An 18783-nucleotide genomic window follows, 5' to 3' on the forward strand; every position below is an offset into this window, starting at 1 on the left:
AAAAAAAAAATATATATATATATAATTTTGTCTCATATCATACCCCCAAATTAACTCATAATGGATCATAGATATATACTTAAGAGCTAAAACCATAAAACTCTTAGAAGAAAATATAGGAATAGATCTTTGTGAGCCTGGGTTAGGTTAGATATGACACCGAAAGCACAAGCAACGAAAGAAAAAATAGGTAAACTGGAGAGCATCAAATTTAAAAACTTTTACACTTCAAAGGATACCATCAAGAAAGTGAAATGACAATCTATAGAATGAAAGAGAATATTTGTAATTCATGTATCTGATAAGGGACTTACATAAAGAATAGATAAATAACTCTTACAACTCAATAATATAAAGACAAATAATCCAATTTAAAAGTTGGCTAAGGATTTGAATAGACATTTCTCCAAAGAAGATATATAAATGGTCAGTCAGCACATGACAAATGCTCAACGCCATTAGTCATCAGGGAAATGCAAATCAAAACCACAGGAGACCCCACTTCAAGTGGAGATGGCTATAACCAGAAAGAGAGAAGAACCAAGTGTTGGCGAGTATGTTGGAAGCTGGAACCCTCATATGCTGCCGGTGGGATTATCAACTGCTGCAGCCGCTTTGGAAAACAGTCTAGTAGTTCCTCAAATGATTAAATGCAGAGTTATCATATGACCCAGTAATCCTACTTCCAGGTATATAATCAAGAGAAGTAAAAAAAAAATTTGTTGATGCAAAGAGTTGTACACAAACATTCATAGCAGCTTTATTCAGAATAGCCAAAAACGTGGAAAAAACTCAATTCTGTCACTGGTGAATCGATATATAAAATGTGGTATATCCATACAATGGAATATAATTTGACAATAAGAAGTAACATCCAAGCACCTGGGAGTTGATTAAAAAAAAGAAATGAAGGACCAGGTACCGTGGCTCATGCCTGCAGTGCCAACACTCTGGAAGGTGGAGACAGCAAATTGCTTGGCTGGGACCACAGGTGTGGCCGCAACACCTGGCTACTTTTTTTTTTTTTTCACTTTTAGTAGAGATGAGGTCTTGCTATGTTGGCCAGGGTTATTTATTTTTAAAGAAGTCATAAACAGCTTTATTACCTTGGCATATCATACTGGTCTTTTTGCTGTCGCTTCTCATTTAAGTGGCTGTCCATCTGCCCTCTCCCACAGTCTGGCCACACAGTGCATCCTTGAACTGTTAGCCCACAGCAGCAACCTGCTCATTCCATCTGCATCCCTAACACCATGCATTCCCAAGGTCAAAGTTCTGGTCCACAACCCTTTCCTATTGCAAGTCCCATGCTTGCAAAAGAACGCAAAGTAAACCCAGCCTCCCAGGATGGCCAGCTCCAGTGGGATGTTGATGGAAAGCAGAAGCTTGTTGGTTGTCATTTTTCTGGACCTTGAAGGGAGAATCTTTTGACTTACGCACACGTTTTCAAATTGTGTTTCCCAGTGTACTCTTGGTATGTTCTCATTGGTCCCGTTGTCTCCCCAGCTCTCCTGTGATTTCTGAGCCAATCTGGTCAGTCTCTTGGGTGGCCTGGCTCAGGCTTTTGGTGCCTTGGAGAAGCATTGCCCTTTGAGACTATAGCCTATTCATATGCTCATTCTCTACAACCTATGTGCCATCTTTCATGTCTCCTCAGCCCCCAGGCATGACTGTTAAAAGTGTACTTCTTACCTCCAGATGGAGTTGGGCAAGGTCCTTCTGGTAATCTTGAAGCTTAGACATCATGGGGTTATAGAAACATAGGGGTCCATAACGTAGTTCCTCCTCCATCTGTGCCAGCATTTCATTTGCTTCCTGTTGCTTTTCATCAAAATCTCTGATCAACTTCCATACCCAGCAGCCACTAGTGCACTACTTGTAGGTCCTCACGGAGGTGGAGGCACATCTCGTGCAGATGGTCAAAGTGCTCTGAGGAGGTGGTGGAGAGGGGCATGGCACAGGCAGTGCTTGGGCAGCACCCACCGATACTCTGGGCACTGGGCCTCCTCCTAGCTTGGCAGTCAGCAACCCTGGCCTACAGCCATCCCCACCACTGATGCTTGATTTCATGTATCTGAAATATCCAGAATGGGCCAGGCATGGTGGCTCACGCCTGTAATCCCAGCACTTTGGGAGGCTGAGGTGGGCAGATCACTTAAGCCCAGGAGTTCGAGACCAGCCTGGTAACATGGCAAAACCCAATCCCCAAAAAAACAAATTTAAAAAATATAAAAACTAACTGGGCGTGGTGGTGCACACCTGTGGTCTCATCTACTCTGGAGGCTGAGGTAGAAGGGTTGCTTGTGTGGGGAGTTCAATGTTGCAGTGAGCTATGATGGTAGCACTGCCGCCAGACACCACTGTCTGGGTGACAGAGTAAGACCCTGTCTCAAAAAAAGAAGAAAGAAAAAGAAAAGAAATATCCAGAAGGTAAATCAGTGGTTGCCCAAGGCTGGGAGGTTTTCAGGACATGGAGAGTGAGCACTAGGGGGTATGAGATTTTGGGGGCCAGTAATGAAAATGTACTAACTGCCGGGTGTGGTGACTCACGCCTGTAATCCCAGCACTTTGGGAGGCCAAGGTGGGTGGATCACGAGGTCAGCATTTTGAGACCAGCCTGACCAACACAGTAAAACTCGGTATTTACTAAAAATACAAAAATTAGCTGGGCGCAATGGCATGTACCTGCAATCCCAGCTACTAGGGAGGCTGAGGAAGGAGAATTGCTTGAACCCAGGAGGCAGAGGTTGTAGTGAGCTGGGATTGGTCCACTGCACTCCATCCTGCGCAACAGAGTGAGACTCCGTCTCAAAAAAAAAAAAAAAAAATGTTGTCGGCAAAGCCCGAGTCCTGTCCTCTCGCTCTCCTCCCCGGGCAGCATGAGCTTCACCACTCGATCTATCTCCTCCACCAACTACTGGTCCATGGGCTCCGTCCAGGCGCCCAGCTACGGCGCCCGGCCGGTCAGCAGCATGGCCAGCGTCTATGCAGGTGCTGGGGACTCTGGTTCCCGCATCTCGGTGTCCTGCTCCACCAGCTTCCGGAGCAGCATAGGGGCTGGGGGCCTGGCCGCGGGGATGGCCGGGGGTCTGGCAGGAATGGGAAGCATCCAGCACAAGGAGACCATGCAAATCCTGAACAACCTGACCAGGTAGTGTCCCTACCAGGACAGAGTGAGGAACCTGGAGACCGAGAACCGGAAGCTAGAGAGCAAAATCTGGGAGCACCTGGAGAAGGAGGGACCCCAGGTCAGAGACTGGAGCCATTACTTCAAGACCATTGAGGACCTGAGGGCTCAGATCTTCACAAATGCTGTGGACAATGCCTGCATTGTTCTGCAGATCCACAATGCACATCTTGCTGCTGATGACTTTAGAGTCAAGCATGAGACAGAGCTGGCCATGCACCAGTCTGTGGAGAGCGACATTCATGGGCTCCACAAGGTCACTGATGACACCAATGTCCTGGGAGACAGAGATCGAGGCTCTCAAGGAGGAGCTGCTCTTCATGAAGAAGAACCATGAAGAGGAAGTAAAAGGCCTACAAGCCCAGATTGCTAGCTCGGGGTTGGCCGTGGAGGTAGATGACCCCAAATCTCAGGACCTCGCCAAGATCATGGGAGACATCTGGGCCCAATATGACGAGCTGGCTCGGAAGAACTGAGAATAAGTGGACAAGTACTGGACTCAGCAGATTGAGGAGAGCAGCACAGCGGTCACCACGCAGTCCGCCAAGCTTGGAGCTGCTGAGATGATGCTCACGGAGCTGAGATGTACAGTCCAGTCCTTGGAGATTGACCTGGACTCCATGAGAAATATGAAGATCAGCTTGGAGAACAGCCTGAGGGAGGTGGAGGCCCGCTACACCCTGCAGATGGAGCAGCTCAATGGGATCCTGCTGCACCTGGAGTCAGAGCTGGCACAGACCCGGGCAGGGGGACAGTGCCAGGCCCAGGAGTACAAGGCCCTGCTGAACATCAAGGTCAAGCTGGAGGCTGAAATCACCACCTACCACTGCCTGCTGGAAGATGGCGAGGACTTCAGTGTTGGTGATGCCCTGGACAGCAGCAACTCCATGCAAATCACCCAAAAGACCACCACCCACTGGATAGTGGATGGCAAAGTGGTGTCTGAGACCAACGACACCAAAGTTCTGAGACATTAGGCCAGCAGAAGCAGGGGACCCACTGGGGAGCAGGAGGTCAATAAAAAATAAAAAAATAAAAAAAATAAATAAACCTAACGGTGGTGATGGTTGCACAAATCTGAATATACTAACATTATTCACTTGCACACTTTAAGTGGGCAAATTGTACAATATGTGAATTATATTTGAATAAAGCTGATCCAACCCTTTGTATAAATTTAAAAGATAGAGTAAAGCACTCTATTTTCAAGAATCCGTACAGATTTGTTATGTGCTAGAGTGGGTTCCTCTGATGAGAAGGAAAATGACAGGAAGGCTTGTCATTAAAATGTGGGGGGCCCCTTTGCAGATCCGTGATCAACACGCGCGTGAGTGTGAGGTGGGAAACCTCAGCAGAGGGGACAGGCAACTCTTTGGAGAGGTGTGGCGGTGACAGGGAGCTGAGAAGTGGGACAGCAGCCTGGTGCGGCTGTGGGTGAGGGGAGGGACAGTTAGACCTGGGGAGGGTGGAGGAGCATAGCTGGCTGCCATTGGGAGCCATCTATTAGAAAGGAGAATGGGGGTGCAGAGCTGCTGATATGACTGAGTGAGACGGCGCGAGGAGAGGGAGGAGGGAGAACTCCCAATTCCTTAACAGGAAGGAATTGGGGCAGAGGATAGCTGCTGGGGGGTTCTGTGGACTTGGAGAGGGATGGTGGAAGGAGAGGGAACAAATGAAATAGTTCCTTTGACAAATGGAAAGGAAATCCTGGCCAGGTGCGGTGGCTCATGCCCATAATCCCAGCACTTTGGGAGGCGAAGGTGAGTGGATCACCTGAGGTCAGCAGTTCAAGACCAGATTGGCCAACATGGTGAAACCCTGTCTCTACTAAAATACAAAAATTAGTCAGGCGTGGTGATGCACGCCTGTAGTCCCAGCTACTCTGGAGACCGAGGCAGGAGAATCACTTGAACCCAGGAGGCGGAGGTTGCAGTGAGCCGAGATTGCGTCACTGCACTCCAGCCTGGGTGACAGAGCAAGACTCCATCTCAAAAAAAAAAAAAAAAAAATTTAGATAAAGTAGATTTCAAAGCAAGGTGTCATGCAAGGATAAAGCTGGCTATTTCAAGCTGGGTGTGATGTTGAGTTCAAGCCTGTAATTCCAGGACTTTGGGAGGCCAAGGTGGGAGGATCACCTGAGCACAGGTGTTTGAGACTAACCTGGGCAACATAGTGAGACCTCGTCTCTACAAAAAAAATTTAAAATTAGCCGGGCGCGGTGGCTCAAGCCTGTAATCCCAGCACTTTGGGAGGCCGAGGCGGGTGGATCACGAGGTCAAGAGATCGAGACCATCCTGGTCAACATGGTGAAACCCCGCCTCTACTAAAAATACAAAAAATTAGCTGGGCATGGTGGTGCGTGCCTGTAATCCCATCTACTCAGGAGGCTGAGGCAGGAGAATTGCCTGAACCCAGGAGGCGGAGGTTGCGGTGAGCCGAGATCGCGCCATTGCACTCCAGCCTGGGTAACAAGAGCGAAACTCCGTCAAAAAAAAAAAAAAAAAAATTTAAAATTAGCTAGGTGTGCTAGCGTATGCCTGTAGTCCCAGCTACTAGGGAGGCTGAGGTGGGAGGATCACTTGAGTCTGGGAAGCGGAGGTTGCAGTGAGCTGTGATTATGCCGTTGTACTCCAGCCTGGGTGACAGAGTGAGACCCTATCTCAAAAAAAAAAGAAAAAAGTTGGCTGCTTCGTAAAGAGGTAAATTCATCAAGAGGACATAACAACCCTAAATAGATGTTTACGGACCTAAAAACAGAGGTTCAAGAATATGTGAAATCAAATCAAATCGAGAAATCCACAATTATTTCACCATCTCTCAGTAACTGATAGAACAAGTAGACAGAAGATCAGTAAAGACATAGAAGATTGAACAATTTTATCAAACAAGTTGACCTAATTCATATTTAAGAGTACATATTCTTCTCAAGTATCCACCTGAATCTTTATTGCAGCCTTATTCATATTAACTCCAAACATCCCAAATGCCCATCAAAAGGTGAAGAAACAGATTGTGATGTGTTCATAAATGGAATAGTGCTGAGCAATAAGAAGGTACAAACAATTGACATATGCAAGACATGAATTAATCTTTAAAATGTTACAGTGAAACAAGCCGTTCATAAAGGAGGAAATGCTGTAGATTTCTATTTATACAAAGTTGTAAAACAGGTAAAGCTAAGATATGAGGGTAGATTAGAAAGTGGTTGTCTTTGATTGGGTAGTTGACTAGAAAAGGGCATGAGAGAACTTCCTGGGGATGTGGTAATGTTCTGTCATTTTTTTTTTTTTTTTTTGAGACGGAGTTTCACTCTTGTTACCCAGGCTGGAGTGCAATGGCGCAATCTCGGCTCACCGCAACCTCTACCTCCCGGGTTCAGGCAATTCTCCTGCCTCAGCCTCCTGAGTAGCTGGGATTACAGGCACGCACCACCATGCCCAGCTAATTTTTTGTATTTTTAGTAGAGACGGGGTTTCACCATGTTGACCAGGGTGGTCTCAATCTCTTGACCTCGTGATCCACCTGCCTCGGCCTCCCAAAGTGCTGGGATTACAGGCGTGAGCCACCGCGCCCGGCGTTCTGTCGTGTTTTGATGAGATGATTACGTGGGTATATATGAACCTAATTGGCTTAAACAGTTAAGACCTTTACGTTTTATCGTATATTAAAAAAAAGTTAAAATAGGAGATGGGATAGGAATCCATAGATGAAAAGAAATGAAACCACTTCCAAGGGATAGAGTTTATTTGGATCCTGATACAAACCAGCAAATAAAGAATATGTGACAAGGCCGGGAGCGGTGGCTCATGCCTGTAATCCCAGCACTTTGGGAGGCCAAGGTGGGCCAATCACTTGAGGTCAGGAATTTGAGACCAGGCTGGCGAACATGGTGAAGTCCCACCTCTATTAAAAATACAAAAATTAGCTGGGCATGGTGGCGGGTGCCTGAACACCCAGCTACATGGGGGGCTGAGGCAGGAGAACCTGGGAGGCAGAGGTTGCAGTGAGCCGAGACCATGCCACTACACTACAGCCTGGGTAACAGAGTGAGGCTTTGTCTCAAAAATAAATAGCCAGATAGCTAGCTAGCTAGCTAGCTAGATAGATAGATATAAAATTAGCCAGGTGTGGGCCACTTGCCTGTAGTTTCAGCTACTTGGGAGGCTGAGGTAGGAGGATTGCTTGAGTCCAGGAGGTAGAGGCTGCAGTGAGTCAAAATTGCACTACTGTAGTTTAGCTTGGGTGACAGAGCAAGACCCTGTCTTAAACAGATAAATAAATAGATAGATATAAATAAATGAACCTTTTAAAAATAATAAAATATTAAATTAAAATGGTAAATGCACACAGGAAAATATATTTAACTTTTTAAAGTAATGATAAGAATGCAATGCAAAATAAAAACAATAGATATAATTTTCTGCTTATCAGATTGCCAAAAATTAAAAATTAGACAAAACCCAGCATTGGCAGGGAGGTGGGGAAATGGGCAATATCATATAATATAAATTCATGTAAGAGGGAAGTTTGGCACTGTGTACATTTGAAGTAAGCCCATCTAATGTCCCAGTAATTCTGTATCTAGAAAATTCTCTTAGGAAAGTGCACAAAGATGTATATATACATTAGGATGTCCTTCTCGTCAGTGAAGGTACACTGAGTTGTTTATAAGAGCAAAATATTGGAAATAATTGAAATATATGTAATTAAATTATAGTATACACACATACACACACACACACACACAATGTGATACTATTAAAAATGACAAGGCAGGTGCAGTGGCTGACAACTGTAATCCCAACACTTTGAGAGGCCGAGATGGGAGGACTGCTTGGCACCAGGAGTTTGAGACCAGTCTGGTCAACATAGCAACACCCCATTATTATTTATTTTAATTTAATTTAAGTAAAAAAATGAAAATAAATAAAAGTGACAAAATAGATCTATATTTGTTGACATAAAAAAACGTCTTAAACACACTGTCAAAATGTTAAAAAAAAAAAAAAGAAAAGAAAAGAAATACCCCATCTCTCTTTCTTAGAACCCTGGGTTTTTCGGCTCTCAGTCCCCCAAGGCTAATGTTCCCCCCTTTTCTTACACAGATAGCTCTCCAGAACCAGATCAGGCAAGGAATTAGTGTGGGGAGGGCAGACCACTCAGTTTGGTTTCTTTTTTTTTTTTTTTTTCTTTTTCTTTTTCTTTTTTTTTGAGACAGAGTCTCGCCCTGTTGCCCAGGCTGGAGTGCAGTGGTGCTATCTCAGCTCACTGCAACCTCCACCTCCTGGGTTCAAGCGATTCTCCTGCCTCAGCCTCCCAAATAGCTAGGATTGCAGGCTCGAGCCACCATGCCTGGCTAATTTTTTGTATTTTTAGTAGAGACGAGGTTTTACCATGTTAGCCAGGATGGTCTTGATCTCCTGACCTCATGATTCGCCCCCCTTGGCCTCCCATACTGCTGGGATTACAAGCATGAGCCACCGCACCCAGCCTCAGTCTGGTTTCTGAAACAGTTTTGAATAGAAGAATTTGACCTTCTGTCTCCTTCAGTCAGGACACTCCTAATTTTAATATCTCTTTAATAGCTGTGGAAACTTCAGGAAATTAAAAGCTTTGCTTCAGGTCGGTACAAGACATTCTTCTCCTGGGTCTGCAAAAGGAAAGAAGGACACATTTTGCCCTCTCAAAGTGTGCTAGGCATTGCCAGGAGCAGAAGGATTAAAGGGGCTGGAAAATTCAGTGTGAGCTGGAGAAGAGGTGGAAGAGGGGTTGAGGTCAGGTTTCTGGGAGATGGGGGTGGAATCTCACCCATCCTACCACACAGTCTTGCCTCTGCAGACACAACTCTACAAAAATCCAAGTGAGCCTTCAACAAATGATGAATGAATGAATGGATAAAAAGGGAGGCGAAGTTTATTGCTGTATTGGAAGAAATACAAAATCAAGAACCAAACCCTTTTCAAACCTTGGTGGCCCCAATTTCTCTGAGTTCTTTCACATTCATCAAATCCTTACAGTCCCCCAAGTCTCCTCAAGAGAGTCATGGGGTGGGAGGGTCTGCTGTACCCAGTCCATGGGGATAGGGCCTGAAGAGTCGCCCCTGTTACCCCTCTGCTGAGGTCTGTGCTCAGCTACCTACATATCTGCAGATCTCAGCCCTTGCAATTCCCTGGTGGGGTCTTGTGTGCAGGTCGCCTTGACTCAGAGACAAGTTTGGGAATTCAGAGAGGAATCCTGGTCCCAGGCTTTGCAGGCAGAGAACTTGGTGGTGTCATCTGGGCAGTAAGGGTGCCCTGATCTCTAGATACGGCAGGACCAAGATCGAGGTGTCACCAGCCCCCAGAAGGTTGTCTGAGCCAGAGAAGAATAAGTTATAAATGAGATCATTGCTGTTGACCCACCCTGTGCATCCAAGACATGAGAGTCCATCACCCCCAAGCCAGGCCCTGGTGCCTGACCGTGGCTGGTGAATTGGGTGTCGGGCTGTGTGTCCTCATGGGTGGAGAGCTAGGTGAGGGTTGTGGTCTCTTACCTGGGTTAAGGGGCAGTGCCGCCGTGCATACCACTCCTGGCAGTACAGGCTGACCTGGATTCCTTGGCCCAGAAACAGCAAGGTCCATACCAGCACGTTCCACGCAGGGCCGGTGCACTTGTCATGCATCATGAAGTTCAACATTCCTGGTACAGGAGGAAAGGTTTTCACTCCAGCTCCAGATATCTGGGCCTTGTCTTTCTGGCTTCCCTCCTATCCCAGGGTATTGGGAAGAGATGGAACAGGAAGGCCCCATTGGAGAAGATCTTGAACCCAGGTGCAGAAATTCGTGGAGGTCTCAAATGGCCCATGTAAAACCAGAATTCTTGTTTGCATCTCATACTGAGCCAGTGTCCTCCTCTTTGTCTTCCTCCATGAGTGCTCTGTTCAAATGTTCTCCAACCAGAAACCTCTTCCCTCATGCCCCAGGATATGCCGTGGCTCCTCCCAATGCTGCCTCCCTCCCTGCTTTCCAAGTCCCTCCGCACTCCACCTCTCAGGCCCAGCAGCCTCGCCTTCAGTCCTGGGGGCAAGGCCTCCCACCATCAGACTGGGATCTCCGGGAGCAGGACCCAGGCCTCCCTCTGGATGGCTCCCCTCCAGTGGCACGGAGGCCAGCTCACCTCCAACGACAAGGAATAGTATCAGCATGACGGGGTAGAAGAACCCCAGGACGAAGCAGAAGATATACTCATGGGCCACTGCGGAGACCAGGAACACACCCAGCATGGCTACCCGTCGGGCCCGGCCACCAAGGAGCTGGCAGAGTGAGGGAAGGAGTGAGGGGTGAGTCTCCCTGAGCTTCTCTACAGAGAGGCCCCACCTTAAGGAAGCCAGGGGGAGTGTGGTGTGCTGGAAAGAATATGGGATCTGAGGTCGGAAGGGGTGATGTAAATCTTATTTAAGAGCATACTACTATCCCATTGGGCCTTTGCTGACATTTTAAAATGAGGATATAAGCCGGGCGCAGTGGCTCACGCCTGTAATCCCAGCACTTTGGGAGGCCGAGGCGGGTGGGTCACGAGGTCAAGAGATCGAGACCATCCTGGTCAACATGGTGAAACCCCGTCTCTACTAAAAATACAAAAAATTAGCTGGGCATGGTGGCGCGTGCCTGTAATCCCAGCTACTCAGGAGGTTGAGGCAGGAGAATTGCCTGAACCCAGGAGGCGGAGGTTGCGGTGAGCCGAGGTCGTGCCATTGCACTCCAGCCTGGGTAACAAGAGTGAAACTCCGTCTCAAAAAATAAAATAAAATAAAATGAGGATATACATGGTTCGGTATAGCCTTGACCTGCTGGGCTGGAGTGACCCTCCCACCTCAGTCCCCTGAGTAGCTGGGACTGCAGCTGTGGGCCACCTTGCCTGGCTAATTAAAAAAAATTTTTGAGATGGGATCTTCCTATGTTGCTCAGGCTGGTCTTGAAGTCCTGGGCTCGGGTGGTCCTCCTGCCTTGGCCTTCCGGGATGTCGGGATTATAGGCGTGAGCCACTGCACTCAGCCTGTCATGTATATTTTATCACAACAAAAAAATAAATGAGAGGGAAAAAAGTAAAATGAGGATATAATAATACTTGCTTCTCAGGGTTACCGTGCTGATGAAATATATGTGCACACCCTTGATAGCTGGAAAATTGCCATGTTCCTTAGAAGACTAAAGTGGGGAGCAACACCCTGTGGAGAGGGTGGAATTAAGGATAAAGATGGGGGCCGGGCGCGGTGGCTCACGCCTGTAATCCCAGCACTTTGGGAGGCCGAGGCGGGTGGATCACGAGGTCAAGAGATCAAGACCATCCTGGTCAACGTGGTGAAACCCCGTCTCTACTAAAAATACAAAACATTAGCTGGGCATGGTGGTGCGTGCCTGTAATCCCAGCTACTCAGGAGGCTGAGGCAGGAGAATTGCCTGAACCCAGGAGGCGGAGGTTGCGGTGAGCCGAGATCGCGCCATTGCACTCTAGCCTGGGTAACAAGAGCGAAACTCCGTCTCAAAAAAAAAAAGGATAAAGATGGAAGAAAATTAAGATTGCAAGGACTTTCTACCCACTGGGTTGGGTAAAATGAGGGCAGATGAAATCAAAAGGGCTCTTAGGCCTGGAAAAGGTAAGTGGTGTAGACTCCACATTGTCGCTGGAGGGAAGGAGAGCCTCCATTAACTGGGAGCTGAAGGGGTCTGCAGGGCCGTACCCGCAGCGCATCCTGATACACGTAGCTGTACAGCCAGTCGTGGACCACCACGTTCCAAGTGCGGTAGTAGTTGGAGAAGGATGTTGAGTTCCACCAGTCCTGGAGAAGGTGGGGTCAGAGTGGGGAAAAGGAGGTAAGCCGGCATCTGGGTCCCGGCTCCTCCCCTCTGCTCCTTCTGCCTGCAACCCACCCCAGTGCTCCGGAAGGGCTGGCTCCTGGCAGAATAGGGACAGCAGACACCCTCTCAGCTCCCTCCTCGGGACGTGGAGGCCCCGTCCTCCCTCCTACTCCCTCTCTCAGGAGAAGAAGATTCTGTAGCACCATGCACACAAAAGCAGTTAGCTCTGGCTGGTCAGGAGGTGGAGGGGTGGCATTATAACCACATCTAGAGGACTGCTTATTATGGGAGGTGAACAGTGTGGCTGAAGTGACACCGTTCCTGACCACCGTCTTCCCCAGATCCCTCCCCAGCCCTCCCTGCCTCCAGCTTCCAGCTGGCCTAGGTCCAGGCCCCACCCGGTAGAACATCCTGTCTCCAAATCGTAGCATCTCGGCAAAGGCGTTGAGCCAGCAATGGAGGAAAGCAAAGAAGATGAGCAGCAGCATGAAGATGCCTGGTGGATGGGGACAAGGGGCTGCAGGTCAGAATGGCCCACCTGGACCCGCAGGCAGCCCTGATCCGGGCTCTGAGGAACCCCTGCCCAGAAATCAGGGCCCCAACATTCATTTATTGGTAATTCATGAATTTATGCATTCTTCTTTTTTTTTTTTTTTTTGAGACAGGCTAGAGTGCAGTGGAGTGATGCACTCACTGCAGCCTCAAACTCCTGGACTCAAGCGATCCTCCCACCTCAGCCTCCCAAGTAGCTGCAACTACAGACGTGAGCCGCCACTCCCAGCTAATTTTTATTTTTAAATATATTTTTTTTTTTTCCGAGACGGAGTTTCGCTCTTGTTACCCAGGCTGGAGTGCAATGGCGCGATCTCGGCTCACCGCAACCTCCGCCTCCTGGGTTCAGGCAATTCTCCTGCCTCAGCCTCCTGAGTAGATGGGATTACAGGCACGCACCACCATGCCCAGCTAATTTTTTGTAGTTTTAGTAGAGACGGGGTTTCACCATGTTGACCAGGATGGTCTCGATCTCTTGACCTCGTGATCCACCCGCCTCGGCCTCCCAAAGTGCTGGGATTACAGGCTTGAGCCACCGCGCCCGGCTATTTTTAAATATTTTTGTAGAGATGAGATCTCACTATATTGTCCAGTCTAGTCTCGAACTCCTGGCCTCAAGCGGTCCTCCTTCTTCGGCCTCCCAAAGTGTTGGGATTACATGTGTGAGCCACTGTGCCTGTCTTCATACATTCATTTATTCATCCATTTGTTCATGTACGTTTACTTGGCATCTACTTCGTGCCAGAGGTTGGGGATAAATATAAATCTCAAAGTCCCTGGCCATTGGGAGGTCACAGAGTGATTGAAGTGAGACACACACACAGAGACAGAGACAGAAAGACATGCCCAACCACATTTCCAGGGCAAATGTAATGGGAGCTAAGTATGGTGGCACTGATGTGTCTGGGAGTGCAGAGAAATGGATAGTTTCTCAATTAGCCATCATGGTAATTGATGGCTATAAAAGGAAGGCTTCCCAGAGGAGGGGGCATCTCAGCCATGGGCCTCCAAGAAGAAAAGATTCCATGGCTGAAAATGGGGAAAGGGCATTCAAGCTGAGGGGCCAGTATGAGCAAAGGCCTGGAGGCACGTAAATACATGCCTTTCAGGGGGCGTGGCCTCGGATGCCACACCAAGGGTTCAAATCTGATCTGAAAGTGCCAGCATTGGCTTATCATCAGAGTTTTTGAAGGTGGGTAGGGAATGATTCATTGTAGTAGGAAAGTTTGCCTGGACAGCAGTGTCAGGGATAGATGGGAGAGGAAAGATCTGGGTGCCAGGGATATGGGTTAGGAGGCTGGTGCAGAGGGGGAGCAGATGGTCTGAACTGAGACCATGGCAATGCACCCTGATAGGAGGGGACAGACATGAGGGGAGGCTCAGAAGGAGAACGTGTTGAAATGGAGGAAGGTAACTACAAGTCCTTCCCTGATAAGCCTTCCCCAGGGCACAGCCTGCTCCAGCCCCGCCTTAGTTGGCTCACCTGGCAACGTGGCATGCAGGATAGAGAGCACCAGGGCACGGGTGCTGAAGGGCTCTCGGCTCATGTTGGCAAAGACAGGAACACAGAGGCGGCCCAGGATGAAGCAGGCATAGAGCACACAGCCCAGGGTCTGGAGGGGGTGTGGGGACATGTAACTAGAGAGGGATGCTGACAGCTGCCGGTAGCATTGGACCTCTGGTGCAGCATAGGCCTTCTCTTCCCTTGACACCACACTTCTATTGCCTCTCCAGGCCACCCAGAAATGTTCCCTCTCCACCACCATGCGTCACGGGTCCACCCTTCTACCCCATCTCCTCACCTGGGCAAAGTTCTTGGCCACATAATTCCACCTGACATAGGGCGTCCTGCAGTGGCAATGGGGACAATAGGTTTCTCATTCTTTCATGTTGTCCTCTGCTCAGCCTGGGCACAGACTGGGGCCCTCTCTCCGCAGTTCCCTGAATTTTGCTCAGGCCTGAGAGGATTATCTAGGGTGGTGGGATCTAGGATCCTTTAAACTTTCCATAACAGAGATGACAAGTGGATTTGAAACATAAACATCAACAAAGGTGTGTAGGATGGGTAGAATTTTCAGTACTCAATTCAGGACAGCCCTGGGTAAACCAGGAAAGTGGGTCACCCTAGCGTCATCACTGGCTGGGCAAGGAGACAGGGTAGTCTGCCAGCCACGTATTTCCCATCTTTATTACGAGATGCTTTCCGAGAAAGTGGCCAGTGCCTGAGGCAATACTGAGGACCTCAGGGAGGGGAGAGTAGAAGGGTAGGGTTCCTGATGGGCCTGGGCATTTGGGGAAGGGATGCAGGGTCTTACCTGGGGTAAGTCTCCCTGTAGATGAGAGTTGGGCAGAAGAGGAAGTAGAGGTAGCTGGAGAAACTGGGGGCCTGGATCCCCTCACCTGGGGAGGGATGAGAGGGGTGGATTAGTAAGGGGAAGGGCAGAGGGCAGAGGTGAGGGAGCTGCTGGGGAAGGCTGGTGGGATTGATGAGTGGAGAAATGGATAGGGTAGGGGTGGGGGACAGGCAGGGAGCTGGATGTAGGACCCGATGCGGGCTGGGGGAGCTAAGCGGGGCAGGAGCAGAACTGGCTCTTTAACACCGTCTCTTCTGCTTTCATTTCAGGCGCCCTATTTTCCAGCGCAGGGCCTGCTGTGGCCAGAACTGCATTTGGTACGCACGTGTTCCACAACCCATTCTCCTTCCCCTGCTGTCTGGACCTCCTAATACAGGCACATCTTGTTTCACTGCACTTCCCAGGTATTGCCTTTTTCACAAATTGAAAGTTCGTGGTGATCCTGCCTGGGACAAGTCTATCAGCGCCACTTTTTCCAATGGCAACAGCTCGCTTCATGTCTCTGCGTCACATTTTGGCAATTCCTGAAGTATTTCAAACTTTCTTCTGCTTCTTATATGTGTTATGGTGATCTATGATCAGTGATTTTTTTTTTTTTTTGAGACGGAGTTTCGCTCTTGTTACCCAGGCTGGAGTGCAATGGCACGATCTCGGCTCACCGCAACCTCCGCCTCCTGGGTTCAGGCAATTCTCCTGCCTCAGCCTCCTGAGTAGCTGGGATTACAGGCACGCGCCACCATGCCCAGCTGATTTTTTGTATTTTTAGTAGAGACGGGGTTTCACCATGTTGACCAGGATGGTCTTGATCTTTTGACCTTGTGATCCACCCGCCTCGGCCTCCCAAAGTGCTGTGATTACAGGCGTGAGCCACCGCGCCCGGCCGATCAGTGATTTTTAATATTACTATGGTAATTGTCTTAGGGCATCATGAAACACACCCAAATAGGAGAGCAAACTTAACTGATAAATTCTGTGTGTTCTGACTACTCCACTGACCAGCCATTCTCCCCTCTCTCCTGCTCTCCTCTGGTCTGTACTCTAGACACAACGATATTGGAATTAGGGGCCAAGCTTAACGGTTCACTCCTGTAATCCCAACACTTTGGGAGGCCAAGACAAGGGGATTGCTTTAGCCTAGAAGCTCAAGACCAGCCCGGGCAACATAGCAAGACCGTCTCTAAAAAAAAAAAAAAAAAAAAAAAAAAAAAAAGTTGGCCCAGCATGGTCGCTAATCCCTGTAATCGCAACGCTTTGGGAGGCCGAGGTGGGTGGATCACTGGAGGTCAGAAGTTGGAGACCAGCCTGGCCAACAAGGTGAAATCCTGTCTCTACTAAACATACAAAAAAAAATTAGCCAGGCATGGTGACGCACACCTTGCAATCCCCGCTACTTGGGAGGCTGAGGCAGGAGAATCGCTTGAACCCAGGAGGTAGAGGTTGCAGTGAGCCAAGATCGTGTCACAGCACTCCAGCCTGGGAAAACAGAGCAAGACTCCATCTCAAAAAAAAAAAAAAATTGAAATTAGGCCAATTAATAACCTTTAAATAGTCTCCAAGTGTTCAATGAAAGAAAAAGTTGCATGTCTCTCATTTTTTTCGTTTTGTTTTGAGATGGGATCTCACTCCATTGCCCAGGCTGGAGTGCAGTGACACAGTCATGGCTCACTGCAGCCTCAACCTCTCAGACTCAAGTAATCTTCCTACCTCAGTCTCCACACAGCTGGGACCACAGGCATGAGCCACCACACCTGGCTAATTTAAAAACGTTTTCTGAAGTGAGACCCCATCTCACTATGTTGCTCAGGCTGGTCTTGAACTCCTGTGCTTAAACAATCCTCCCGTCTCGGCATCCCAAAGTGCTAGGATTACAGGTGTGAACCACTGTGCCCAGCCTGACTCTCTTGTTAAGGTCTAATGCAGCTGGTGACTTTAATTTGGACCCAGTGGCAACTTGTCATTCCAAAAAGTCTAGGGCCCTTCAGAATGATACTAAATGTACTCTGCCTGTGCTCTATAAATGGAACAACAAAGCCTGCGTGACAGGCTGGGGCTGGAAATAGGAAATAGGAAAGTGCCAGAAGTCCTGGGTAACAGGGGTGCTGTCTGTCAGAGGCCGGAGCTGAGAATGCCAGCTGGAGGCCAGCGCTGTGCCTGGTGGGCAACCCGGGCTTAGGAAGGCAGGGCTTTTATCAGGATCCTGCGCCTGTTGGCTTCATTCAATCAGCCAAGAGGACTGAGTTCACAGCTGAGCAAGATGAAGGAAGGTCTCACCTCCTCTGGAACGAAGGGTCCCAGGCAAAGCCTCTCTCAGGAAGGAGTAGCTTTTCATCAGGAACCTAACCTGTGGCAGAGTGGAAGGGAGGCCAAGTTGCTGTGTGGCTTTAAGCAAATCGCTTAACCTCTCTGTGCTCTGGGTTACCTCTGAGAGGCAGGCAGAGTGTAAAATCTGTCTGGTCAGAGCCCATACTCTTTCTCTGTTGAATGGCCATATAGCCGAACATATGCTGGGATGAGTAAAGGCTGCTGGGATGAGAGGCCAGAGCGGAGTCTTCCTCCTGCCAGCCTCCTATGATGGCGGTGTCACACTGTTTGCCTTCCAGCCTGCAGGTTCCCCAAATCTTTCGTAATGGACTCCGCCCCTGGTAACTAGCTCCGCCCCTGCCAGTGCCCTCTCCCGCGCCCTCCCTCTCGTGGGCCCCGCCCCCTCTTTGGGGCACTCCCTCTCCGCTGAAATGGGCCCGCCCGCCCATTCCCTCCGGTTCCCCAGCGTGGCTCAGCCCTCACCTGCTCAAAGACCAGGACACAGCGGGAGGCGGGCGGGAGCTGATGCTCCACAGCCACGTGGACCGGCAGCGCGCAGAGGACCACGGCGTGGACAGCCAGCAGCGCGCAGCCCAGGCCCGCCCTCAGCACCCAGGTGCCCTCAGCCCCCGGCCTGGCCCACAGCCGCAGGGCCTGGTACGGCACCAGCAGGGTGGACAGAAACATGGGCACCCAGGTCACCAGCGCCACCGGCAGCTGTCCGAAGCTGAAGATCAGTAGGTCAAACTCCAGCAGCAGCCTTGGAGTGGGGAAGGAGAGACAAAGCAGACAAGTGAAGCCCGTTCTTGTCCCCTTCCTCTTCAGCCCGAGCTCCTGGAAGATGAACTAAGGTATCTTGATCAGATTGTGAACTCCCCATCACTGGAGGTGTTCCAGATGGCACCTCTGTGGTACAGGGCGTTGCTGCAGGAGACTAAGTCGTGGCATGAGTTTGATTTTAAATGGCCTTGAGAGCCCGTTCTGATTTCATGGTGTTGCTAAGGGCTCAGTACTCTATATGCAATGCGTGTTAGGATATGAGGTAACTATTCTGACGTTCCTTAGTTTTGTTCCTTTGGAGCTAATAGGATGCCGGGTTTTTGGTGTTTTGTTAGCCTCGGTTAAGAGCGAATGGTTTGTTAAGGGGAAAAGCTGAAAATGACCTAAGTGTCCATTAGTAAAGGACTAAGTGAACAAATCTGCACCTCCATCCCCTGCAGTCCTTCAAACCAATGGACTGACATGAAATGATCCCTAAAATAGGTTGTTAGGGAGCAAAAGCAAATTACAAAATAATAGGTACAGCTTCTTCTTTATGTGAAATCTCCACAAGGTACATATCTTTGATACTGAATGTCAATGCATAAAAAAATGCTCTGGAGGGCCGGGCACGGTGGCTCAAGCCTGTAATCCCAGCACTTTGGGAGGCTGAGGCGGGTGGATCACGAGGTCAAGAGATCGAGACCATCCTGGTCAACACGGTGAAACCCCGTCTCTACTAAAAATACAAAAAATCAGCTGGGCATGGTGGCGCGTGCCCGTAATCCCAGCT

The 18783-nt window shown here is 49.1% G+C and overlaps 1 protein-coding gene and 2 pseudogenes across 7 annotated transcripts in view; 1 reads left to right on the forward strand and 2 right to left on the reverse strand.

The window, feature by feature from the left end:
* The window catches only part of LOC116561100, a 19332-nt pseudogene extending 17342 nt beyond the window's left edge, over positions 1–1990 (reverse strand).
* Positions 1991–2852: 862 nt separating this feature from the next.
* Positions 2853–4197, forward strand: LOC116561120 (annotated as a pseudogene).
* Positions 4198–9076: 4879 nt separating this feature from the next.
* SOAT2 (sterol O-acyltransferase 2) overlaps positions 9077–18783 on the reverse strand; it is a 21228-nt gene continuing 11521 nt past the window's right edge. Inside the window, exons 6-15 of one of the 7 annotated variants that reach the window (XR_004273303.1) lie at positions 17715–17991; positions 17202–17271; positions 14892–14976; positions 14379–14424; positions 14060–14189; positions 12423–12520; positions 11907–12005; positions 10343–10571; positions 9720–9932; positions 9077–9538 (exon numbers count right to left, since the gene is read on the reverse strand). Coding sequence is in view for 2 of the 7 variants with exons in the window: in XM_032292892.1 (XP_032148783.1) it covers positions 9488–9538; positions 9720–9865; positions 10343–10571; positions 11907–12005; positions 12423–12520; positions 14060–14189; positions 14379–14424; positions 14892–14976; positions 17202–17271; positions 17715–17991 (1231 nt within the window). In the remaining 5 variants the exon portion in view is untranslated. Of the gene's footprint in view, positions 9539–9719; positions 9933–10342; positions 10572–11906; positions 12006–12422; positions 12521–14059; positions 14190–14378; positions 14483–14891; positions 14977–17201; positions 17272–17714; positions 17992–18783 lie in introns of those variants that run through there. The other 6 variants (XM_032292902.1, XM_032292892.1, XR_004273307.1 and 3 more) reach the window with 6 other exon arrangements.

Source organism: Sapajus apella, unplaced genomic scaffold, assembly GCF_009761245.1.
Source record: "Sapajus apella isolate SASKATOON/1434 unplaced genomic scaffold, GSC_monkey_1.0 scaffold2, whole genome shotgun sequence".
Classification (NCBI taxonomy): Eukaryota; Metazoa; Chordata; class Mammalia; order Primates; family Cebidae; genus Sapajus; species Sapajus apella.